This window comes from Oncorhynchus nerka, linkage group LG22, assembly GCF_034236695.1.
Source record: "Oncorhynchus nerka isolate Pitt River linkage group LG22, Oner_Uvic_2.0, whole genome shotgun sequence".
Lineage (NCBI taxonomy): Eukaryota > Metazoa > Chordata > Actinopteri > Salmoniformes > Salmonidae > Oncorhynchus > Oncorhynchus nerka.
In genome coordinates this window covers 52,220,348-52,247,799 of record NC_088417.1, presented here as the reverse complement: position 1 = coordinate 52,247,799, position 27,452 = coordinate 52,220,348, and the positions used below count along the sequence as shown (strand labels likewise).

The 27,452-nt window shown below is 41.2% G+C and overlaps 1 protein-coding gene across 1 annotated transcript in view; it reads right to left on the bottom strand.

The window, feature by feature from the left end:
* Positions 1-27,452, bottom strand: part of LOC115105315 (double C2-like domain-containing protein beta) — a 314,653-nt gene that overhangs the window by 242,173 nt on the left and 45,028 nt on the right. Inside the window, 1 exon segment of the mRNA XM_029627235.2 lies at positions 1,116-1,287. Within this exon segment, the coding sequence (XP_029483095.2) occupies positions 1,116-1,287 (172 nt within the window).

Below are 27,452 nucleotides of genomic sequence, written 5' to 3'. Positions count from 1 at the left end.
GTGGGGTTATATCCTGCCTGGTTGGCCCTGTCTGGGGGTATCGTCGGACGGGGCCACAGTGTCTCCCGATCTCTCCTGTATTTATGCTGCAATAGTTTGTGTCGGGGGGTTGGGTCAGTCTGTTATATCTGGAGTATTTCTCCAGTCTTATCCGGTGTCCTGTGTGAATTTAAGTATGCTCCCTTTAACTCGCTCTCTTTCGCTATTCCCTTGGAGGACCTGAGCCCTAAGACCATGCCTCAGGACTACCTGGCCTGATGACTCCTTGCTGTCCCCAGTCCACCTGGTCATGCTGCTGCTCCAGTTTCAACTGTTCTGCCTGCGGCTATGGAACCCTAACCTGTTCACCGGACATTCTGCCTTGTCCAGGACCTGCTGTTTTCAACTCTCTCTCTCTCCACTTGCTGTCTCTAACTCTGAATGATCTGCTATGAAAAGACAACTGACATTTACTCCTGAGGTGCTGACCTGTTGCACCCTCTACAACCACTGTGACTATTATTACTTGACTGGTCTGCTGGTCATCTGTGAACATTTGAACATCTTGGCCATGTACTGATATAATCTCCATCCGGCACAGCCAGAAGAGGACTGGCCACCCCTCAGAGCCTGGTTCCTCTCTAGGTTTCTTCCTAGGTTCCTGCCATTCTAGGGAGTTTTTCCTAGCCACCGTGTTTCTACATCTGCATTGCTTGCTGTTTGGGATTTTAGGCAGGGTTTCTGTATAGCACTTTGTGACATTGGCTGATGTAAAAAGGGCCTTAAAAATACATTTGATTGATTGACTGAAGCTGGTTGAGAGAATGCCAAACGTGTGCAAAGCTGTCATCAAGGCAAAGGGTGGCTACTGAAGAATATCAAATATGAAATACATTTTGATTTGTTAAACATTTTTTGGTTACTACATGATTCCATATGTGTTATTTCATAGTTTAGATGTCCTCACTATTATTCTACAATGTATAAAAAAGTAAAAAATAAAGAAAAACCCTTGAATGAGCAAACTTTTGACTGGTACTGTATATAAAGAACTGATGGTTATATTCAGTTCTGTGCATGTCTCAGAAGCCACAACGACACCAAATTCACCCATAGATTTTAAGTGACTGACTGACCTTTGCTGTATGCCCATGTGTAGGTCTGACTGACTGTGGAACTCTTGGCAATCTTCTGCCCTCCTCTCTGGGCCCCTTGCAGTCCGAGAAATGCACCACTCTGCCCCTCCTTCCCTGGGCGCACGTAATTGGGCAGGGCCTTGTAGAACCAGGCTCCAGAGCGCTTCCACACCTGGAAAACACATACAGAAGGGCTGTCATCAGTTTTGAGGACAAATATGTGCGTTCATAAAAGGTCAAGTAGTCTTCCGTTTTAATACATTTTCTCCAGTTTCCTGGATACCGAACATGGCCCAAGTTTACAAAGAGCGAGGCTCAACCTCACATCAGACAAATATTGAAAATGTGCAATTCGCATATATTAGACATAAAAAATGACAGCGGCACAGAAGTCAAGAATTTTAGGAGCGAACAGCTCTTGCTTTTCCACGAATACCCAAGAGGAAAATAACTATAATTTCAAAGACTCAGATTGGTCTAATAGCAATGTCTAAACTCCCAGGGGCCACAACCGTCATGTCTGGAGATGCACTGACAAACAGTCTCCCCACTGGGCACAGATGTCAGTTCAACGTCTAGTTTTCCTGAACATTTGATTGAGTTGTAAACTAACATGAATTCAATGTCAAACCAACAAAATATTTCACCCTTTCATTGGATTTAGGTAAAAAGTTGGGTGAAAAAAATACAAAATTCCCTTAGGTTGATAATTTTTTGCAAATCCAGTCACTTTTCCATGTTGATTCAACTTCATCATATTGAATTCTTTATTGTTGAAATTATGTGGAAACAAAGTTGATTCAACCAGTTTTTTCCCAGTGGGTCCTGACATTAACATGCTAACAGACTGGTGGTGGGCACTGTCCTCTCCACCTTTCAGTGCTGTGGGCACGGCCACCGTGCCACTAATGGACAGCAGGCACTAAAATGTCAGGGTTGATAGCAGCTGCTCCAGAGTTTGCAAATGCCATCTCCCAGCCATACCTTGGCCGCACTCGTAGCCGGCAACAACCACAGAACCAGCCCTTTTTTTCCAAATGGCCGCAGCCATTTTCCTTATCTCTGCCGGCCAACTGCATTATCACTTTTTGTGTCAGGAAGCTCCCCGAAACCCCTGAACATCAGCAACAGGAGTTTGGCATTCCAAAAATGTTCCTCCTCTGGCTTCCACAGTTTTTCGTGTGAGTATCACATACACTGAGTATACAAAACATGACTTCGACTGACCAGGTGAAAGCTATGATCCCTTATTGATGTCACTTGTTAAATCCACTTCAAAATCAGTGTAGATGAAGGGGAGTAGACAGGTTAAAGAAGTATTTTTAAGCCTTAAGACAATTGAGACATGGATTGTGTATGTATGCCATTCAGAGGGTCAATTGGCAAGACAACAGCTTTAAGTGCCTTTGAATGGGGAATGGTAGTAGGTGTCAGGTGCACCGGTTTGTGCCAAGAACGCTGCTGGGTTTTTCAAGCTCACAGACTCCCGAGTGTATTCGAGAATGGTCCACCACCGAAAGGACATCTAGCCAACTTGACAGAACTTTGGGAAGCACGCCCCAATGAGTCCACGCCCCAACGAATTGATGCTGTTCTGAGGGCAAAAAGTGGGGTGCAACTCAATATTAGGAAGGTGTTCCTAATGTTTGGTATACTGAGTGTATTTCTCACCATTACATTTGAGGAATCCACTTTGCAGTCATTTAGTGAGCTAGGAAAGTGCAAGAGAATGAGAAGTAGGGTTGACTCACTGGCATTTCCACCGGGTAGTAATGATAGTATAATGCCTGGTTTCAGCCTGTATCTATGGAATTACTGCCCATGAGCAGGGTTACAGGGGCCCAGCAGGAACACTCTTGAACGAATGAGGGTGCACTGTTCTGAATAGCTCAAATGTACAACTCAATTAAACAGTACAGCATTGAAAAACAAAATGGCTTCTTTTCTTATAACCTATAGTAATTTATAAAAATCCATACCTCCGTGTTCTAATGCGGTAAATAACCACTTATGGGCATGGGCATATATGTAATCGGAAATATTGACTTCTGCCAGTTGGAAAGCAACCAGCTCCGCTGACACACCATTTTCACTGTAGATCACAGGAACTCTGACATCAGAGTGACAAAGCTGAGAAAATGTCAATTGTCTCTCTGTAAAATTTTCTGACAGGTGAAATTAAATGAGAAAAACAAATAGACTGAACCATACACAATGGACTGACGCATAGGTTACATGAAAAGTAGCAGGGATGTCTTGGGCCAATAGAAAGTCACTGTATGAAAGCTAATGTATATACACAAAAGCGGTCCTATGAACATGCCAGATAACAAAACATGTCACATTTAAATGCAAAAATCCCACAGGGGCATTATTTTCCTGTCTTTATGACAGACAAGACAGAGATTCATTGCATTGACCTCTTTACTTATTTACCTCTTTAATTATTTGTCATGGCCAGGAAGCATGACCCAAATGTAAAAGCTGCCAGGTGCCATTTTCCTCATTATTTAATCACAGTAGTAATTTCAAAGTTTAAACTGTCATTCACCCCTTGCACAGGGTACAACAGATGTAAAACAGTACAGTGAAATTCGTACTTTATGCGCTCTTTCCCAACAATGCAGTGATAATAATCATTTAGTAAATAATCGAAAATCTAATTTAAAAACCAAGAACTGTGATGTGAATTAAAGAAACATGAGAATACAAATACATACAGGCATTTTAGTAGTCATTATGGTGAAGGAAGAGCATGTCAATGCTGTTATTGATATGCCTAAGGAGGTACTAGATTCTTTCAGAGGTAGGGCCGAACACAGTGGTCTGTCTACTGGGGAATCACAACTGTCACTTCAAGAACAACATGAAAGGGCAAAAGGTGGTGCAGCAACATTCTTCACATCAGGTCCGATAACAAGGGCCTTCATTATCTCTGCTGCCATGTTAATGGGGCTTTAATCTAGTTTAACAAGCACAGGATATGTCCACCCTGCATGGCTGGCTAATAAGGCTGTCCCAGACTAAACAAAATAATGGTAGACTGTTGGTCAAAATTAAACGTATTTTTCCATATAGACACACCCTATGTGTTTTAATAAAATCAACTATATGTAGGCTACTGAGCTTGACTGATGCTTTAAGCACACTGTGATTAAATAATTACACACAAATGATTCGAGGGAGCAAGAGATAAAGAAGGCCTAACCAGAAGAAAAATAACCTGTTCCCAACCTTCTTCCTCCCGCTGCTGCTGGCCTTTGCAGATCCTGCTGTTACGCTCCTGCTATTACGCTCCTATTAAGCTACACCAGAGGTCGGCAACCTTGTTCATTTGGAGTACCAGTTTATCTTACTATTTATACCGTACCAGTTATGATTTTTATATGCACATATAGTGGAAAAGTTTCATTTAATTTATAATAATATTTACATATCTCAAAATCATTATCATGTGGTTAATCAAAATTTTAAAAAGTAACTTCTATTGCTAACCATGTTAAATAGGCCTATTTTATGATGTTTCCACCAGAACAGAGCATGACATTCTTTCCCCCCTTTCACAAAATAGGCTACGTTGAGGAACTATTGTCCTTCTCAATGGATCTAGAAACACTTTGTTTCCTTGCTGTTTGAGGTGAAGAAAACATTTCTTTGAGAAGTTCCACAATATTGGTGATTTAAAACAATCAGAAATACTATCAGATCCCCAAATGGAAATATTTAAAGGCTTACATTTGCGCACAGGCCAAGTAGCCTAGGCATACTTTTATCTATAAGTTGGTGCAACATTGACGGGGGCGCTACAAACAAACGACAATGAATAAATTGACAACTCCTAATTCCAATTTAAAAAACAAAACTTGTTCCACACAAGTGTAGCCTAGGTTGTGCAGTCCGCAAATAACGTGTCCACAATGAGAATGGTAAAATACTGTAATAATAACATTGAATGCATTAACAGAAATGAGCATAACCAAACAAAAGTTGATGAGAAATTAAGGGAATTAATGGTAAATGTACTACTAGTGATACTGGTGTGCCACCCCCAAGGCCTCTGCAATGGACTAGCTCACTGAGGCGTGAATCAGACAGGTCTCATGTGCCATAAAAATAATATATATATACACACATATACACATACTACCGTTCAAAAGTTTGGGGTCGCTTAGAAATGTTGTCATGACGTTGGCCTCTGAGTATAGCAACCCCAACCCCTCTCCCTGCTTCCCCCTTGCCTCCTTCAACTAGGCTGCTGTGGTCAGAGGTCATAAATTCCTGAGAAGACCTCGTGGACACACAGTTATAGAAAGTAGTTTTTCATGGAGACAAAGGAAATGCTTCCACTTTACATAACTTGAGGTACGAACAAATTTCATGTTCCGGAGAAAGTGTAAAAGATCGGTGAAGAATACAGCTACGAACTGGTCCGTTTGTCACAACTTGGGAAGCTCATGGGAGACGGTGTGGCCACATTACCATAACGCTGTTTATATAATAGCTCCAGATATAAGGTTTACATCTAATTGTTGTATAAGATGAATGAGTGAATATTATACTGTTTACACAATTTTACAATGTGATTTTTAACTGTTTAATGAAGGAAAACTCAAAAAGGGAATTTGATTTGAACTAAATCAGAGGACCGCCCCTGAGACCAGTTAAGGTCAGACATCCTGGGACAGCCCTTTTCTGGCATTCCGAATAAAACCCAACTTTGAGAAATTATCAGCAGACCACGTGTTTCTCCATTGGGAGGGGGACAAAGGTTGTAGAATCTTTTAACCATACCATGTGGTTAAACTCTTAGACTATCGATACCGACAGAATGAGAACAAGTCTGATATTAATTACTAGTCTGCAGCTAGGAATTCGGTATCATTGAACGCGAAGAACGACAACCGCCGAAACATCTATTCTATAACGAATGTCACTTTGAACTATCCCCTCTAACCAAGACAGGGAGAGAGAGGGAGACGGACAATTCTACGAAAGACTAACTTTTCACCAGCGATCAAGACGACACACTGAGCGTAAATATATATATTGATTGCAATTGTTCCCGAATGAGTGAACGTTCATGTGTAAAGAATTAACATTTTAATTGTTATAATTAACTCTGTAGTGACTTTAGTCGACCCCCACTTCTCCTTTGTATAACAAGCCGCCATGCCGGTTCAGCCCACTAGGGCATATTCTCCTATCATTTCATGTAACCACATTTGCCATGTTTGTTGTTTATGCATTTCTGTGAATTACTTATTAATAAATGATTTAAGACAATTGATGTATGGATGACCAGTGATGACTGGGTTCGTGCAGATAACCAACAATTTACGACGTTTGGAATGAGACTAACGTGAGGTAAAATAAATAAATCATTAATCAGACTACTATTGATCAGATATGAAAATATCTGAAAGGTTATATTGGGAAATTATAACTTTGTAATCTGAATACTTGCCTTGGGGCCTCGACTTCCTAGTTAATTACAGTAACGTGATTATTCAGTTTAATTGCGAAATACTAATTACAGGAATATTTGTTTAAAAACGAAGTCTTCAATTTAATGATAGCAAAGATACGACAACGTCCTGGCTTTTTTGAAAGTAGAGGATTTTTTTGGTCCATTAAAATAACATCAAATTGATCAGAAATACAGTGCAGACATTGATAATGTTGTAAATGACTTTTGTAGCTGGAAACTGCACATTTTTATGGAATATCTACATAAGTGTACAGAGGCCCATTATCAGCAACACTCCTGTGTGTTCCAATGGCACGTTGTGTTAGCTAATCCAAGTTTATCATTTTAAAAGGCTAATTGATCATTAGAAAACCCTTTTGCAATTATGTTAGCACAGCTGAAAACTGCTGTCCTGATTACAGAAGGAATAAAACTGGCCTTCTTTAGACTAGTTGAGTATCTGGAGCATCAGCATTTGTGGGTTCGATTACAGGCTCAAAATGGCCAGAAACAAAGACCTTTCTCCTGACTTTCTTCTGACACTTGTCAGTCTATGCTTGTTCTGAGAAATGAAGGCTATTCCATGTGAGAAATTGCCAAGAAACTGAAGATCTCGTACAACGGCGTGTACAACTCCATTCACAGAACAGCGCAAATTGGCTCTAACCAGAATAGAAAGAGGAGTGGGAAGACCCAGTGCACAACTGAGCAAGAGGACAAGTACATTAGTGTCTAGTTTGAGAAACAGATGCCTCACAAGTCCTCAACTGGCAGCTTCATTAAATAGTACCCGCAAAACACCAGTATGAACATCAACAGTGAAGAGGAGACTCCGGGATGCTGGCCTTCTAGGCAGAGTTCTCTGGGTCTTCCTTTCCTGTGGCGGTCCTCATGAGAGTTTAAAGAAACATTACAAGTTCTTGAAATTTTCCGGATTGACTAACCTTCATGTCTTAAAGTAATAATGGACTGTCGTTTCTCTTTGCTTAGAGCTTTTCTTGCCATAATATCAAATCAAATGTATTTATAAAGTCCTTCTTACGTCAGCTGATATTTCAAAGTGCTGTACCGAAACACAGCATAAAACCCCAAACAGCAAGCAATGCAGGTGTAAAAGCACAGTGGAAGAACTCCCTAGAAAGGCCAGAACCTAGGAAGAAACCTATAGAGGAACCAGGCTATGAGGGATGGCCAGTCCTCTTCTGGCTGTGCCGGGTGGAGATTATAACAGAACATGGCCAAGATGTTCAAATGTTCATAGATGACCAGCAGGGTCAAATAATAATCACAGTGGTTGTCGAGGGTGGAACAGGTCAGCACCTCAGGAGTAAATGTCAGTTGGCTTTTTATAGCCGATCATTGAGAGTATCTCTACCGCTCCTGCTTTCTCCAGAGAGTTGAAAACAGCAGGTCTGGGACAGGTAGCACGTCTGATGAACAGGTCAGGGTTCCATAGCCGCAGGCAGAACAGTTGAAACTCGGTAAATATCGACTCTGTAAACACTTTTTTGGTTACAACATGATTCCATATGTGTTATTTCAACGTTTTGATTCACTATTATTCTACAATGTGCCAAATAGTAAAAATAAAGAAAAACCCTTGAATGAGTAGGTGTGTCCAAACTTTTGACTGGTACTGTATATATTTTAGACTGCTCAAAAAAAAAAAATCTTAGGCAACCAACAGCCTATCGACCAAACAATCAACCCAGTCAACTAAATGGGGTCAGCCATACTGGCTAAACACGTAGTCACGACGCTGTTAGCGTCCATGCTCCACCAAGAACCAAGGATTAGTGTCTGTGATGGGAGTCTGATAAAACCCCTATTGGATTGAGCACAGCTTCCTCTTGTTCTTGAATTGACGGGAGGGTTCCTCTGGGTGTGCATGCAGTGACACATCTACATTATTAGATAAGTCTACACAGCAAAAATCACCCCTGGTGAAACAAATGTAGAAGACATTGAGAATTAATGTTATTTTGTTTTGGGTACCGTTACGACAGGAGGTTGATCACAAGAAAGCATGATGCAAGGAAGGTGGTAATTACAAGCAATACAGGGAATTGCCCAAATTAGTATTTGGCTATAATAAGCAGAAAAAAAGTTTTTTAAATGTATAATCTAGCATCCTCTAACAAAAATGTGTAAATCCTCTGTTATAAAGTTGAGGATTACAGAATGAAAGCAATTACAGTCCAGAGCTTACTTTGCTTGACAAACAATCATATTGCAATGTCATCAGCTCCTGCTTCTCAATTCAAGATAAACATCTTGGATGAGAGTCTCATGTCAGTGAGTTTGCCTCATCAATTCAACATGTAACACGAGCAAAGACACTATAGGTCAATCAACTACACTGATGACTTGTTCTTGAAGTTTGAAGAATTGTTGTCTTTCACCAAGCATGAAAAAAAGTGTATGCTTACGGAATGGCCACCTCTACGTGTTATAATACAACTAATTGCAGGCAGGTCTGCCAAAAAAAGAACAATTATCCATACATAAGTGGCACATGAACTTATTTTACCCTTTCAAAAAAGCACCCACCTGTTCTAAAATAAGTAACAGCACTTTCATTAAACCCTTCAGACTACAACAGTTGCCAGTGAGCACCAATGAACAAAAAATTGAGATAAGCTTAAGTAAAATTATCATCAGGTAAACAAACAATTACCAATAAAATGCACTTCTGCAGCCAATAACCAATTGTTCTTCAATGGTGACACGCCTAGCCAAACATTAATTTCCCTTTCACTATACAACCGTTTCGAGACATGCCAAATAAAATGGAAATCGCAGTGAACAATTTCCTTTTGGGCAATTTAATTAGTGGCTATCATAACATCGCTAATTTGCATGGTGAGAGGCAATGTTTCGCAAAATTAGTTCTGTGGGTGCAGCGTGTGGCCAGTCAGACCGGTGACTGGATCGGGAGTTAAAGTCTCTATGCTTTGGGAGGAGCAGTGAGCCAGAACTCTATTAAAGCCACCAGGATCCACTGTGTCACAGAGAAAAAGGGTCAGCCCCGGGACAGATTGAGCGGCTACGAGGGGTGCTCACCGTTAACTGCTAATCCTCCGGCGCTAATGGGGGGAAAGTGAAGGGCCGGAACAGGGAACATAGCCAATGGGCCGGGGCCCAGGCTAAGGAGGAACTCTCAGAATCTCGCCATGCAGAGAGTTGACATCACAATTCTATCCACTCCAATTCCCTAAATACATTTTTAAGTCATTCCCCTAGTTGGGTGCATTGACCTCAGGAGCAAACCATACTTATTGTTGGTAACAGGTGTCACACATGCTAGAGTGAATAATTTACATTAGTCTACATTTATTCAGATTTACTCCAGTTTAATAAAAGCACTTATACATTCACAGGAGAAGCTCTAGCTTGTTGGGGATAGGGGGCAGTATTTTCACTTTGGATGAATTGCGTGCCCATAGTGAACTGCATCCTACTCTGTCCTAGATTGCTAATATATGCATATTATTATTACTATTGGATAGATAACACTTTGAAGTTTCTAAAACTGTTTGAATTATGTCTGTGAGTATAACAGAACTCATAGGGCAGGCAATCTTCCAAACAGGAAGTGAAATTCTGAATGCGTGTCTAATTTTAAGTCATCGCCTCTTCCCTTCCAAATAAGACATGGATCTGTTAGCACTTCCTACGCCTTCCACTAGATGTCCTCATTCAGTAGAACGTGGAATGGAGCCACTGGTGTGAACTTTGACCGAATGGGAGGGGAATGAGTCACTGTCCTGGCAGAATGCAATTTCCCTGTGGCACATTTGTCTGTGGATGTCACCATCGTTCCATTTGGCTGTAGATGAAAACGTATGCTCCGGTTGGAACGTTATTGGATATATATGAAAATAACATCCTGAAGATTGATTCTCTACTTAGTTTGACCAGTTTATTCGACCTGGAATATATCTTTTTGAAGTTTTCGTGCGAGTTGTCCTGGACCAGCGTCAGCTTTTGGGCACGTGAGCTGAAAGTGCTAGCAAATGCAGCTAATTGGACATTATGGAACAAAACAACAATTTATTGTGGAACTAGGACTCCTTGCACTGCATTCTGATGAAAGATCATCAAAGGTAAGGGAATATTGATGATGTAATTTCGTATTTCTGTTGACTCCAACATGGCGGAGAAATATATTTAACTCTGAGCGCCGTCTTAGATTATTGCATGGTAGGCATTTTCATAACGTTTTAAAAAAATCTGACACAGCGGTTGCATTAACTAGCCTGTTATGGCAAAGCGTTCCCCTAGGGGAACTTCCTCCCCCCATTCAGCTGAAAAGGTGGCGCGGGGAATTCAAACATATTCTTTAGAAATATTTCAATTTTCACACATTAACAAGTCCAATACAGCAAATGAAAGATAAACATCTCGTTAATCTACCCATCATGTCCGATTTTTAAAATGTTTTACAGCGAAAACACAACATATATTTACGTTAGACCACCACCAAATCAACAAAAAAAAGCAATTTTTCCCAGTCAAAGATGGTCACAAAAGCAGAATTAGAGATTAATCACTAACCTTTTTGACACTCATATGACATGTTACACAATACATTTATGTTTTGTTTCGATAATATGCATATTTATATCCACAAATCTCGGTTTACGTTGACGCCATGTTCAGAAATGCCTCCAAAATATCCGGAGGAATTACAGAGAGCTTCGCCAGATAACAGAAATACGCATCATAAACTTTGACGAAAGATATGTTCTACATATAATTAAAGATACACTGGTCCTTAACCTGTTCAATCTATGGGGGCGCTATGTCATTATTGGATAAAAGGACGTGCCCGTTTTAAGCGCAATATTTTGTCACGAAAAGATGCTCGACTATGCATGGAATTGACAGCCTTGGAAAGACAAAACTCTGACGTCTCCAAAACTGCAAAGATATTATCTGTGAGTGCCCCAGAACTAATGCTACAGGCGAAACCAAGATGAAGTTTCATACAGGAAATGCCCCAGATTCTGAAGGCGCTGTGTTCCAATGTCTCCTTATATGGCTGTGAATGCGCCAGGAATGAGCCTGCGCTTTCTGACTATTCCCCGAGGTGTCTGCAGCATTGTGACGTGTTTGTAGGCATATCATTGGAAGATTGACCATAAGAGACTACATTTACCTGGTGTCCCGCCCGGTGTCCTGTGTGCGTAATCTGTAGGTCCATGCGCGTTCCATTTCTTCAGAAGAGAAAGAAAACTGCCACGATGGATTTTATCGTCGATAGATATGTGAAAAACACCTTGAGGATTGATTCTAAACATTGGTTTGCCATGTTTCTGTCGATATTATGGAGTTAATTTGGAAAAAAGTTTTAATGACTTAATATATATATATATTTTTTTTCCCTCCCCAAATGTGATGAACAAAACGGAGCGATTAGTCGACACAAATAATATTTTTTGTAAAAACGGAACATTTGCTATCTGAGATTCTCCTCATTGAAAACATCTGAAGTTCTTCAAAGGTAAATTATTTTATTTGAATGCTTTTGTTTTTTGTGAAAATGTTGCCTGCTGAATGCTAACGCTAAATGCTACGTTAGCCATCAATACTGTTACACAAATGCTTGTTTTGCAATGGTTGAGAAGCATATTTTGAAAATCTGAGATGACAGTGTTGTTAACAAAAGGCTAAGCTTGAGAGCAAATAGATTAATTTCATTTCATTTGCGATTTTCATGAATAGTTAACGTTGCGTTATGGTAATGAGCTTGAGACTGTATTCACGATCCCGGATCCGGGATGGCTCGACGCAAGAAGTTAACTAGCTGATAAAAAAAAACAAGAAAGAGATTTACGACCAATGTTAAGAGCACTATTCTGATGATAACTTCTATTGTAATGGGGCCTCCAGGTACCTTCTTAGTGATTGATATCTGGACCCCTAAGCCGTAGAATCAGTCATTGATGCTTTCAGGCACTAAAGATTGTTAAAATGCATAGTCTATTCAACCCACAGGGCAACTTTGATTTTATGTTTTGAGACAAGGCACAGCTAGATTAAACATTGAATAGATAATGAAGAGTATACAGTATACAGTGCCTTTGGAAAGTATTCAGACCCCTTGGCTTTTTTCACATTTTGTTACCTTACAGATATATTTAAAAATTGATTTTTTCCCCCCTCATCAATCTACACACAATACCCCATAATGAGGAAGCAAAAACAGGATTTTAAAAATGTTTGCTAATTTATAAAAAAATAAAACTCAAATATCACAATTACATAAGTATTCAAACCCTTTTCTCAGCACTTCATTGAACAGCTTTGGCAGCAATTAAAGCACTGAGTGTTCTTGGGTATGACTCTACAAGCTTGGCATACCTGTATTTTGGGAGTTTCTCCCATTCTTCTCTGCATATCCTCTCAAGCTCTGTCAGGTTGGATGAGAAGCGTTGCTGTCCGGACTCTGGCTGGGCCACTCAAGGACATTCAGAGACTTGTCCCGAAACCAATCTTACATTGTCTTGGCTGTGTGCTTAGAGTTGTTGTCCTATTGGAAGGTGAACCTTCGCCTCAGTCTGAGGTTCTGAGTGCTCTGGAGCAGGTTTCATCAAGGATCTCTGTAATTTGCTCCGTTTATCTTTCCCTGGATCCTGACTAGTCTCCCAGTCACTGCCTCAGAAAACCATCCACACAGCATGATGCTTCCACCACCATGCTTCACCGTAGGGATGGTGCCAGGTTTCCTCCAGACATGATGCTTGGCAATCAGGCCAACGAGTTCAATCTTGGTTTCATCAAACCAGAGAATATTGTTTCTCATGGTCTGAAAGTCCTTTAGGTGCCTCTTGGAAAACTCCAAGTGGACTGTCATGTGCCTTTTACTGAGGAGTGGCTTCCATCTGGCCACTCTACCATACAGGCCTGATTGGTGGAGTGCTGCAGAGATGGTTGTCCTTCTTGAAGGTTCTTCCATCTCCACAGAGGAACTCTAGAGCTCTGTTAGAGTGACCATCATGTTCTTGGTAACCTCCCTAACCAAGGCCCTTCTCCCCCTTTTTGCTCAGTTTTGCCAGGCGGCCGGCTCTAGGCTGGCTGGTTCCAAGCTTCATCCATTTACGAATGATGGCCACTGTGTTCTTGGGGACCTTCAATGCTGCAGAAATGTTTTCTTACCCTTCCCCAGATCTGTGCCTCGACAGAATCCTGTCTCTGAGCTCTAGGGAGAATTCCTTCGACCTCATGGCTTGGATTTTGCTCTAACATGCACTGTCAGCTGTGGGACCTTATAGGACAGGTGTTTGCCTTTCCAAATCATGTCCAATCAATTGAATTAACCACAGGTAGACTCCAAACAAGTTGTAGAAACATCAAGGATGATCAATGGAAACAGGATGCACCCGAGCTCTATTTCGAGTCTCATAGCAAAGGGTCTGAATACTTATGTAAATAAGGGATTTCTGTAAAAAAATATATACATATAAATTAGCACAAAAAAATGTCAAACTTGTTTTTTGCATTATAGGGTATTGTGAGTAGATTGATGAGCTTTTTTGTTTTTAAGTAATCCATTTTAGAATAAGGCTGTAATGTAACAAAATGTGGAAAAAGTGAATGAGTACTTTCTGAATGTATTGTTTACTGTGGGTAGTTGTAGATACGAATTTCATAACAATCTAATTCCATAAAAAACACATTTTACTCTTCAACTTAAGTTACATTTAAACTTAATCAAGAGGAGTACAACAAGCCAAAGACCATAAAAATATATATTTTTAAATTGAGTGAATTCTTTACACAATCTTAAGCTCCCCAAAAAGTTACTTTGCATGACGTCACACAATCCCAGTGTGCTTGGACTTCTTCCATCGCCAGGTGTAAGTCTGCTGTCTTTGGAGGCGAGGTGATCGGATGTGAGGATGGAGGCGGGCGGGTGAGTAGGGTGGCCCTGGAAGGGGAGATTAATACGTGGCGATTGGATCAGTGCCGAAAAGACGTGATAAAAACCAGGATGTCCTGGGAGAGAGGGCATGGGTTGATCAGATAGGAGGTACTTTGTTAGCCCAGCTCGGCTTGTGGGTTCACATGTCCAAATGATACACATATAAGCAGAGATCCCGAAAATGTATCTGAAGACTTCACAGGCCTGAGATAAGATGAGCTCAGACAGAAGCCAGTCAGCGACCGACCAGCTTCACCGACTGTCCTACAGGCACTCTTTTGAGAAAGCTTCAGTCATCGTATCTGCCCAGAATTTCAAAACCATATTAATCATACGAGGCAACTAAAAAGCATTTACATTAGAGAGGGAAAAATCCTTTCATCGTCCACATATAAAAAAAATAACATGAGATATGTGAAATACTGTGTAATTTCTTAATTAATTAGCTAATCTTTGACAACCCATTAGGCCTACTTCTCCAATAATCAAGCCATGAATGCTCTGTAAGTCCTTGAATTTAGACTAAAACAAACCTCCCACTACAAAAACACCATCATCTTGTATTAGAATTTTTGAAATCATGTTCATGAATGTGCTTGGAGTGAATGAGTACTAACCCTCAGAGTAAGACCAGATACCACTGCTTGCTAGCCTCTGGCCATGCTAGCACATATTTAGTCATATCTGGCCAGTGTTGGCGTTGTCTCCATTCTTCTCCTTTAATAAAAACATCACATTGGAGAAGCAGACAGAGAGAATCAGGCGCAGAGACGGTAAAAGCCTCCGGGCGGTGTCACAGTTGTCATTATACAGGTGTGCTAGCAACAGATAGCATCAGATGCTAGCAATGAGATGCTGTCCAGCTGCGCATCTCAATGTCATTCTCAGATAGTGGTAATGTTGGTATTATGCTAGGTAACCAGGTAACACTGCTTACCCTGCCACTCAAACGTCTAGGGAGCATTGTTATGCACTCTGTGCGTTCCATTTTGCTGCTTGTAGTGATATATCAACATTATCATTTATCCCCAAATTCTTAACTACTGTACAACTTCAATAAACACAGTCTCAAATACAGTCAGAAGTTTACGTACACCTTAGCCAGGATGAACCAGACTTGTAGAGGTCAAAATATTTGTATCTGGAATTTGTCTTTCAGCATCGGTAGAACACGCCTGACTCTCCTCCACCAGTCATACAAGGAGAATGGTCTAATGCTTCCCATTAAAAAGTGAGCTGGCCCAAGTAAGCACAGGTTACACCTGAAGTATGATGACGTTCAGCGAGTTGTGAACGTCATTACCAACTATGCCAAGGATAATGCAATAGCATTACCAGGACTTCACCCAGGACACAAACATTTGGTGAAAAGCTGCTGCCATCCCATGTCACAAAAGCAGCGGTGTAGCGTCTCTACAAGGAATCGATGACAACACTTGGTATGTAAAGTATAAACAACATGTTTTGATTATTTAATTTACCTCAAACATGATAAGCACAGGTTTGATTGATCTCACATTTTTTTTGTTATTTCCTGTTTTTAATCCTCTGGAGCCTGGTGTTGCTGTCGCCAAGGAGCGTTCGAACTCAGGACCAGGTTTCAGATGCTGCGCAATGCTGACATATTTCCTCCCGTAGATGGTCTGCCTGTACAAGCATCACCTGGACACAGCTAGACTACTGGATATTTTTTTAAAGATCAGGCAGTTTTGCGACGAAGAGGCTATGGATATCACATGCCCTGCACCAAAGTCAAGAGTAGGACAGAAACAGGCTCTCCAAATATAGAATCTCTTGTTCATGTGTGGTTCAGACGGACAAAGTTCATCACTGGGGGCAAGTTCCCAGTCATCAGCACTATCTGCAGTGCCTCTTCAAATTACTCTCTCCTAACACACACGCCCGCCATACGTTGCTGCTACAAAAAAAAATTATTCCTGCTGCTCAGCCACTTCATCCCTGATTGCATGCATAACCTTTGGTGCAGGGCATGTGATGTCCATAGCCTCTTTGTAGGAAAACTACCTGGTCTTTTCAAAAAGATAAGTTTGTCCAGTCCAGGTGGAGCTTCCGCTTTCAACTAGTGGGAAACTAATCCGGACGCCTATAAGAAATCCTGCTATGCCCTCAGACGAACCATCAAACAAGAAGTGTCAATACAGGATTGAGATTGACTCCTACTAGACCGGCTCTGACACTCGTCGGATGTGACAGGGCTCAAAAACTATTACGGACCACAAAGGGAAACCTAGACACGCGCTGCCCAGTGACGCGAGCCTACCAGACGAGCTAAATGCCTTTTATGCTTGCTTTGAGGCAAGCAAAACTGAAGCATGCACAAGAGCACCAGCTGTTTTGGATTACAGTGTAATAATGCTCTCGGTAGCAGATGTGAGCAAGACCTTTAAAACCTCTCTTGGGTAGGGGGCAGTATTTTGACGTCCGGATGAAAAGCGTGCCCAATATGCATATAATTGGTATATTTGGATAGACACTAAAGTTTCTAAAACTGTTAAAAATATGTCTGTGACAGGCCTCCCGGGTGGCGCAGTGGTCAAGGGCGCCGTACTGCAGCGCCAGCTGTGCCATCAGAGTGAATATTCAGTGTAAATGGGATCAGATTGCACTTCCTAATGCTTCCACTAGATGTCAGCAGTCTTTAGAAAGTTGTTTCAGGCTTCTATTGTGAAAGGGAAGAGAATAAGAACACTCACAGTAAGTGGCTCAGCTGAAAGTCATGAGTTGTTTATCGCGCGCGAGCTCCGTTCCCTTTCCTTTCTGATGAAAACGGAATTGTCCGGTTTGGATATTACTGAAGATTTCTGATAAAAACATCCTAAAGATTGATTATAAACATCGTTTGACATGTTTCTACGAACTTTAATGGCACTTTTTTGACTTTTCATCTTGATTTAGTGCCCGTGCTTTGTGCATTTGGATTAGTGAACTAAACGCACAAACAAAAAGGAGGTATTTGGAAATAAATATGGACTTTATCGAACAAAACAAACATTTATTGTGGAACTGGGATTCCCGGGAGTGCATTCCGATGAAGATCATCAAAGGCAAGTGAATATTTATAACACTATTTCTGACTTTTGTTGACTCCATAACATGGCTGGTATCTGTATGGCTTGTTTTGGTGGCTAAGCACTGTACTCTGATTAACGCCCCAACAGATCCACAGATGACACAATCTCAACCGTACTCCACACTGCCCTTTCCCACCTGGACAAAAGCAACACCTATGTTCATGCTGTTCATTGACTATAGTTCAGCATTCAACATCATAGTGAACACGAAGATCATCACTAAGCTAAGGACCCTGGGACTAAACACCACCCTCTGCAACTGGATCCTGGACTTCCTGAAGGGCTGTCACCCAGGTGGTAAAGGTTAGGCAACAACACGTCTGCCACGCTGATCCTCAGCACTGGGTGCGCAGTCCCCTCCTGTACTCCCTGTTCACCCACGACTGCATGGCCAAACACGACTCCAACACCATCATTAAGTTTGCTGATGACAAGTGGTAGGCCTGATCACTGACAACGATGAGAAAGCCTATAGGGTGGAGGTCAGAGAACTGGAAGAGTGGTGCCAGGACAACAACCTCTCACTCAATGTGAGCAAGACAAAAGAGTTGATCGTGGACTATATCAACGGGGCTGTAGTGGAGCGGGTCGAGAGTTTCAAGTTCCTTGGTGTCCACATCACTAACGATCAATCATGGTCCAAACACACAAAGACATTCTTGAAGAGGGCACAAAAAAACATTTTCCCCCTCAGGAGATTGAAAAGATTTGACATGGGTCCCCAGACCCTCAAAATGATATTTAGCTGCAACATCGAGAGCATCCTGACTGGTTGCATCGCCTGGTATGGCAACTGCTCTGCATCTGACCGTAAGACACTACAGGGAGTAGTGCGTAAGGCCCAGTACATCACTGGGGCCAAGCTTCCTGAAATGCGTGACCTACATAATAGGAGGTGTCAGAGGAAAGCCCATAAAATTCTCAGACACTCCAGTCACCCGAATCATAGACTGTTTTCTCTGCTACCGCACGGCAAGTGGTACAGGAGCGCCAAGTCTAGGACCAAAAGGCTCCTTAACAGCTTCAACCCCCAAGCCATAAGACTGCTGAACAATTAATCAAATGGCCACCAGACTATTACATTGACACCCCCCCCCCCCTTCATTTGTTTTGTACACTGCTGCTCCTCAGTGTTTATTATTTATGTATGGTCACCTGACCATTACCTACATGTACAAATGACCTCTAACCTGTACCCCCCGAAAACACTGACTCTGTACCGGTACCCCCTGTATATAGCCTCGTTATTGTGTTACTTTTTATGATTTTTTACTAAAGTTTAAATGTAAATATTTCCTTAACTCTTCTTGAACTGCACTGTTGGTTGAGGGCTTGTAAGTTTATTTGTCTGTTTATCCGTTTCTGATATTGCTACTATGCAAGTAACCATTTATAGCATTTTTTTCACATGACCCATCAACTTAGACAAGTTTTATCTGGACACTTTGTTTACATGGTATTTTTCCTTATTGTAGGCTACTACTTTTACCATTTTTAGTCTTAATCTTTACTACACTACTCACTGTTTAGCACATGACCTCATGTGTGAATCTTGAAATACAGTGGGGCAGAAAAGTATTTAGTCAGCCACCAATTGTGCAAGTTCTCCCACTTAAAAAGATGAGAGGCCTGTAATTTTCATCATAGGTACACTTCAACTATGACAGACAAAATGAGATTAAAAAATCCAGAAAATCACATTGTAGGATTTTTATTGAATTTATTTGCAAATTATGGTGGAAAATAAGTATTTGGTCAGCTACAAACGAGCAAGATTTCTGGCTCTCACAGACCTGTAACTTCTTCTTTAAGAGGCTCCTCTGTCCTCCAATCATTACCTGTATTAATGGCACCTGTTTGAACTTGTTATCAGTATAAAAGACACCTATCCACAACCTCAAACAGTCACACTCTAAACTCCACTATGGCCAAGACCAAATAGCCGTCAAAGGACACCAGAAAAAAATGTGTAGACCTGCACCAGGCTGGGAAGACTGAATCTGCAATAGGTAAGCAGCTTGCTTTGAAGAAATCAACTGTGGGAGCAATTATTAGGAAATGGAAGACATACAAGACCACTGATAATCTCCCTCGATCTGGGGCTCCACGCAAGATCTCAACCCGTGGGGTCAAAATGATCACAAGAATGGTGAGCAAAAATCCCAGAACCACACGGGGGGACCTAGTGAATGACCTGCAGAGAGCTGGGACCAAAGTAACAAAGCCTACCATCAGTAACACACTACGCCGCCAGGGACACAAATCCTGCAGTGCCAGATGTGTCCCCCTACCTACTGTGAATCATCATGCTTTGGGGCTGTTGTTCTGCAAAGGGACCAGGACGACTGATCCGTGTAAAGGAAAGAATGAATGGGGCCATGTATCGTGAGATTTAGAGTGAAAACCTTCTTCCATCAGCAAGGGCATTGAAGATGAAATGTGGCTGGGTCTTTCAGCATGACAATGATCCCAAACACAGCACCCTGGCAACGAAGGAGTGGCTTCGTAAGAAGCATTTCGAGGTCCTGGAGTGGCCTAGCCAGTATCCAGATCTTAACCCCATAGAAAATCTTTGGAGGGAGTTGAAAGTCCGTGTTGCCCAGCAACAGCCCCAAAACATCACTGCTCTAGAGGAGATCTACGTGGAGGAATGGGCCAAAATACCAGCAAGTGTGTGAAAACCTCGTGAAGACTTACAGAAAACGTTTGACCTCTGTCATTGCCAACAAAGGGTATATAACTAAGTATTGAGATAAACATGTGTTATTGACCAAATACTTATTTTCCACCATAATTTGCAAATAAATTCATAAAAAAACCTACAATGTGATTTTCTGGAGAAAAGAAAATCTAATTTTGTCTGTCATAGTTGAAGTGTACCTATGATGAAAATCACAGGCCTCTCTCATCTTTTTAAGTGGGAGAACTTGCACAATTGGTGGCTGACTAAATACTTTTTTGCCCCACTGTAGATGGGTGGGGCTGGCTTAAGAGGATGTAAACAATGCTGACTGGGTGTAGACAAAGGAGAGATGTCCAATAGGTACCAAAACATTCAAAGGACATTTTCTCAAAAGTGAGGATACAAGTTTATCAAATTTCAAAGCAGAATTAATTTCCCATTGTTTCTCAAATTCGGTGCATGACATACCATTTTGTAGCTCCTTCTCTCTGCTTTTATCCAATGTAAAAAACACAATTTCAAATTTTGCTACATAAGACAGAATCAAGGTGGTCGGTCACATATTTGCTGAGAGAAGGACAGTGTACTGTCTAGGCATACTCCCAAGAACTTGTATAAGGTGACTACCTCAAGCTCTAAACCCCCAGAGGTAGTAATCACACCAGTTGGGAGAGGGCATTCTTCTTACCGAACCACATGACCTTTGTTTTGGAGGTGTTCAGAACAAGGTTAAGTGCAGAGAAAGCTTGTTGGACACTAAAGGTTGTAAAGTGTTTAACACAAAATCCGGGAACGGGCCAGCTGAATATAAGACTATCATCTGCATATAAATGGATGAGAGAGATTCCTACTGCCTGAGCTATGTTGTTGATGTAAATTGAGAAGAGTGTGAAGCAAAGGTTCAAGTCTTGGGTTACTCTCTTGGTGACAGGCAGTGGCTGAGACAGCAGAAGTTCTGACCTTATACCAATTAGAGGTCGACCGATTATGATTTTTCAACACCGAAACCGATTATTGGAGGACCAAAAAGCCGATACCGATTAATAGGCAGATTTAAAAAAAAAAAATGTATTTGTAATAATAATTACAACAATACTGACTGAACACTTATTTTAACTTAATATAATACATCCACATAATCAATTTATCATCAAATAAATAATGAAACATGTTCAATTTGGTTTAAATAATGCAAAAACAAAGTGTTGGAGAAGAAAGTAAAAGTGCAATATTTGCCATGTAAGAAAGCTAACGTTTAAGTTCCTTGCTCAGAACATGAGAACATATGAAAGCTGGTGGTTCCTTTTAACACGAGTCTTCAATATTCCCAGGTAAGAAGTTTTACGTTGTAGTTATTATAGGACTATTTTTCTCTATACCATTTGTATTTCATTAACCTTAGTCTATTGGATGTTCTTATAAGCACTTTAGTATTGCTAGTGTAACAGTATAGCTTCCGTCCATCTCCTCACTCCTCCCTGGGCTCGAACCAGGAACACAACGACAACAGCCAACCTCGAAGCAGTGTTACCCATGCAGAGCAAGGGAAACAACCACTCCAAGGCTCAGAGCGAGAGAGTGACGTTTGAAACACTATTAGCGCGCGCCAACTAGCCAGCCATTTCACTTCGGTTACACCAGCCTCATCTCGGGAGTTGATATGCTTGAAGTCATAAACAGTGCAATGCTTGATGCACAAGGAAGAGCTGCTGGCAAAACGCACAAAAGTGCTGTTTGAATGAATGTTTATGCGCCTGCTAATGCCTATCACCGCTCAGTCAGCTACTTAGATCCTTGTATGCTTGTATGCTCAGTCAGATTATACGCAACGCATGACACGCTACATAATATCTAGTAATATCATGAACCATGTGTAGTTAACTAGTGATTACCATTGATTGTATTTTTATAAGATAAGTTTAATGCTAGCTAGCAACTTACCTTGGCTTACTGCATTCGCGTAACACTCCTTGTGGAGTGCAACAAGAGGCAGGTCATTATTGCGTTGGACTAGTTAACTGTAAGGTTGCAAGATCGGAGCCCCCGAGCTGACAAGGTGAAAATCTGTCGTTCTGCCCCTGAACGAGGCAGTTAATCCACCGTTCCTAGGCAGTCATTGAAAATAAGAATGTGTTCTTAACTGACTTGCCTAGTTAAATAAAGGTGTAGAAATTGTATCTTTTTGTTTTTGTGACTATGCATATGATAAATATGATAGAGAGTAGCAGCAGAGTAAAATAGGGGTTGGGGGGGCACACAATGCAAATAGTCCATGGCTTGGGGAAAAAAACAGCTTGATCTCCCACTTTAAATAAAGGGCACACCGTGGCTACCTTCCAAGCAATGGGAACCTCCCCAGAGAGGAGAGATGGTTTAAAAAGGTCAGAGATAGGCTCTGCGATGATAGTGGCTGCAACTTTAAAGAAGAAAGGATCTAAACCATCTGACTCAGATGTTTTTTTGTGATCAAGTTTAAGGATGTCCTTTAGCATCTCAGACTCAGTGACCACCAGCAGAGAGAAACTTTGTAGCGGGGCAGGGGAAGAAGAGGCAGGAGCATCGGACTAGTCGTATTAGAAGAGCTGGGAAATGAGGAAATGTTTGACGGGCACGGAAGCATGGCTGAGTCAAATAGGAGTCTTGACTTAATGAAGTGGTGATTAAAGAGCTCAGCCATGCACTCCGTGTTAGAAACAACCACATAATCAATTTTAAGGGACATGGGCAGCTGTGAGGAGGAAGGTTAATTTTCCAGGTCTTTAACCATTTTCCAGAACTTCTTGGAGTTAGACCCACAGAGAGAAAGCCGGTCCTTAAAGTAACTAAATTTAGCCTTCCGGATAGCCTGAGTGCACTTATTTCTCATTTGCTTGAACGAGAGCCAATTAGCTTGAGTATATGTGTGCCGAGCCTTTTTTCAAATGCAATTCTTGAGGACAAATAACTCTACAAGATCACGGTCAAACCAGGGGCTAAACTTGTTTTTCCTTTATGGGGGCACGTTTGTTAACAATACCACTAAAAATATCAAAAAAGAAGGCCCAAGCGTCTTCAACAGAGGGGATAAACCTGATTCTATACCAATTTACAGAGGCCGGGTCATGAAGGAATGCTTACTAATTCAAGTTTTTTAGCACGCATCTATGACAAATCAGGACAGGTCGTTTCACTGAGCAGTAATTACAAACACAGGCTGTAAAACAGTGATCACTAAGGTCATTACAGAAAACACCAGACTGGTACCCATCAGGATTATTTGTGAGGATAACATCGAGGAGAGTAGCCTTTTCTGGGTGTTTGGAGTCATACCTTGTGGGATTGGTAATAATCTGAGAAAGATTTAGGGAGTCCCATTTCTTTAGGACTTTTTCAGGTGGTTTAAGCATGTTCCAGTGTAGGTCACCTAGCAGGACAAATTCAGACTTGGTGTTAAGGGCCAGGTGAGAACTTAGGGCTCGTAGGGTACAGGCCGGTGCTGATGGTGGACGATAACACCCAGAAACAGTCAAGAGCTATTTGAAAGCTTAATGCTTAAAAACAGCAAATCAAATTGTTTGGGGACGGACATGGTAGAGACAACAGAGCACTGAAGTGAAGGTGTTTCTTGGTAAAGAGTGCCAATCCACCACCTTTGGAAGATCTGATCTGACCTTTGAAAAATGTGATAACCAGAAAGGTTAACATCAGTGTTCCAACCACTCTTTCTTAGTAATGACCAACACATCTGGATTGGAGCTGTGAACCCACACTTTCAATTTATCAATTTTAGGTAATAAGCTTCCAGTGTTAACGTGCAGAAAACTCAGGCTTTTAAGAGGGCAGAAATCAGTAAAGCAGAAATCACAGCACAAGTCAGAATTGGGGCTTGCAACAGTAGATGGGCAAGGGTGTACATGCACATTTCCAGATATCATCATGTAATACAATCAGGGAACGGCAGAGGACAGGGAGAGCTCTGCAGTGTTGATTTTTGTATGACATTTTATGTGCATCAGATGGTAACAAGATCATATTGTACCTGATGAAATTGCTGTGACATGAATACAAAGCCGGCAAGAGGTGGTTAGAATAGGGTGGGAGGCCAAGAGTCCGTGTCAGTAATCGAGTCAGAGTCGCGAATGTGGGAACAAACATTGTCTGTCTCACCGTGGGGGAAACAAGCAATTTTATAGTCAACAAATCAAGCAGGAGTCATGGGGCAAATAGCACAAAGCACAAGAAGAAGAAAAACGACTTGGGGCTAGCCATTGTAAATTCAAAGAGTCACTCGCTCCAACAAGATAACTTGAGAGAGTAGCTCTCCAGTAGGCTATGAAAGTCAGATAAAATAAATAAATAAAATAAGCTTTTGAACATGTTTACAGGTTACAAGCTATACAGAGGCAGCATACATAATGCAACAACAACTAACTATTAAGAACAATATATACAGTACATGTCACACAAATTTACTTTGGGCATACACTCCATCCCATACGTCCAGAGATATGAGTCCAGTTGTTGATGGGCAGAGACAGAGATGAAGCTCTCTGCCACTGCTTGAGGGAGACTGCAAGTATTGTGTGACCTGTGTAGACAAGACGGGCAGAAGTCCGGCCCCCTAGTAACATCCCTAGCAACCTATCAGATCACAGGTCACACAAGTCAGGGAGAGTTTGAGAGGCAGGTTTATGGTACCCCCTAGACACTCAAGCTCTGGTCGTGGGGGATGGGGAGTGGAGTGTGCAGCTCAGGGTTGTGAGGTGCAGGTAACAGTCACCAGCTTGGAATTCGTAACAGCAACATTGCTAGATGGCACTGATAAACACTTTGGCATTGCCTAGATCAGGGCTCTCCAACCCTATTCCAGGAGAGCTATCTTCGTGCAGGTTTTCGCTCCAACCACAGTTGTAACCAACCCGATTCAGCTTATCAACCAGCTCATTCAAATCTAAATGTTGTCGAATGAACACCAGCCTCTTACAGGACAAGATGTTTTGTGAATTCCTTAAAAACACACAGTACGATATTCTTTGAAACAAACAACGAAAGTGTGAAACAGATAATGTACATGTTTGGGAAGCTTTTAAAGCTTACATATGCAGCTACTCTTAAGAAAGTATAAACAGAAAATGTATCAACTTGAAACAGGGCTCAAAACGCTGGAAAATCTGACGAAAACCAAATATAAGCTGAATACTTTATTCAGTAAAAAAGTAGAATATTCCCTGTACAGGTTGAAGCAGATGGAATCAGGTGAGAAGCCAGGAAACTGTTGGCCAGCCAAATTAAATCTAGAGGAACAACTCTGCAAATATCTGGAATCAGAAATAAGACAAGAAAGCTGATTACCAATCATAAATAAATAATATATTTTGAGACTTATATCAAGAACTTTATACATCACAGGGTTCTTTAGATATGCAGAAAGCAGAGGAATTTTTTCAAAACTTCTGGCTATGAAGGTGAGAAGAGTGAAAGGCAGAACTTCATCTGGTAATCTTAGACCTATTGCATGTCATCTGGAAGGCAAATGATTTGGATACTTCAGTGGCCTTATCCCTAGACGCAGAGAAAGCCTTTGATAGGGTAGGCTGGGACTACCTGCTTTACACTCTAAATAGATTGGATTTGGACGGGCTTTCAGAATATTATTATACTTGTATACCACAACCCCAAATCTATAGTAGTCAGTAACGGATTACGATCATCTCCATTTACGGTAGGGCGAGTCATGAAACAAGGTGACTGTCTCTCAGCTCTCCTATTTATTATAGCACTAGAAACATTAGCCGAAGCCATTAGGATGCATCAGTCATGGGAGTTACGGAGAATAAACTATTGCTTTATGCAGACAACATTACTATTAATGTCAGAACCCCAACTCTCCATATCGCCTTGACTGGACCTAGTTTATGCATTTTCAGAGATATGGGGGTATAAAGTACATAGGGGGCATTACCTCAGATTTGGTCCAATCAAAACATTGTCTGAGAAATGACTTCCTCAACTGGAGGTTTCAATGGGTCCCTAAAAACTAGAAGTACCTGGGGATCGCTTTAAATCCTGGTCTAGAGAACATTATTTTTGAAAACCTTGACCCACTATTGAACAAAATTCAACTACAGTTTAAGAACTGGGATAAACTACAAATCTCATTATGGAGTAGGATGCAGGTTACAAAGAGGGTCATAGCTCCATCATTAGCATGTTACCACTCTCCATACCTGTCTGTACTTTTAAATCCATAGACAAAATGATTACTCAGTTTATTTGGGCCGGGAAAAGGGCCAGGATGAAACTATCGAGATTACGGGCAAAGACTGAGGAAGGAAGATTAAAGCTCCCTAACATTCTGTCATTGCACCACACTATCACAAGGGGGAGTTAGAACGCTGTTCTATCGGTAGTCTAAACTGTGGCAATTAATGGAGGCGTTTTCAGTCAGAGTCTCTTTTCTGGCACTAGAGTCCTGCATCAGGCAACAACAAAATAAACTGTCGGTGGTCCTGGAGTTAAGAGAGAACATGGGTAAATACAAATGGAGGAATTTCACTTGACATGTGGACTGATGATTGTCAGAAAATAGGCACCGTGGGCTTTTGGTTTCTCTCCCTCTAAAAACAGAAATAAATAATTGTAAATAACAAACTGGCTTTATTTACAAATTAGTAAGAATGTCTCACCCCATGTTCAAGCCTCTTTCCCATTATTCAGATTACAACGGCTCACTTTCGGTTATTTGACACAAAATCATCTCCAAAATATCATTATTTTTTAAACAAGCCATAGAAAGATGGCTGCAATTTCAGTTTAATCCACCAGAAAAGACAGAAATAAGGAACTTGTCTTTCGGCCCTGCATTAAAGACCAAAATTGGTTAAAAAAAATGGTGATAAATAAAAATATACAGGTGCACACAAGTTTCATTGGAAAACCAAAACATTTACAGCTGTGCCATATAGATTGTAAAATAGTTGGGAAGAGATGTTTTATGTACCGATTCCATGGCACATGATTTATGAATTGACACGCAATTGTCAGTTTATAACCTACTACAGGCCTGAATTAAGGATTATATTGAAGATAAGACGCCTTTTAATGAGTTCCGATCTGTTATCCCAACGATTATTATTATTACTACTGAATGATAGTGCATGTGGACTGGTCTTGATAAATCAGATTTTTA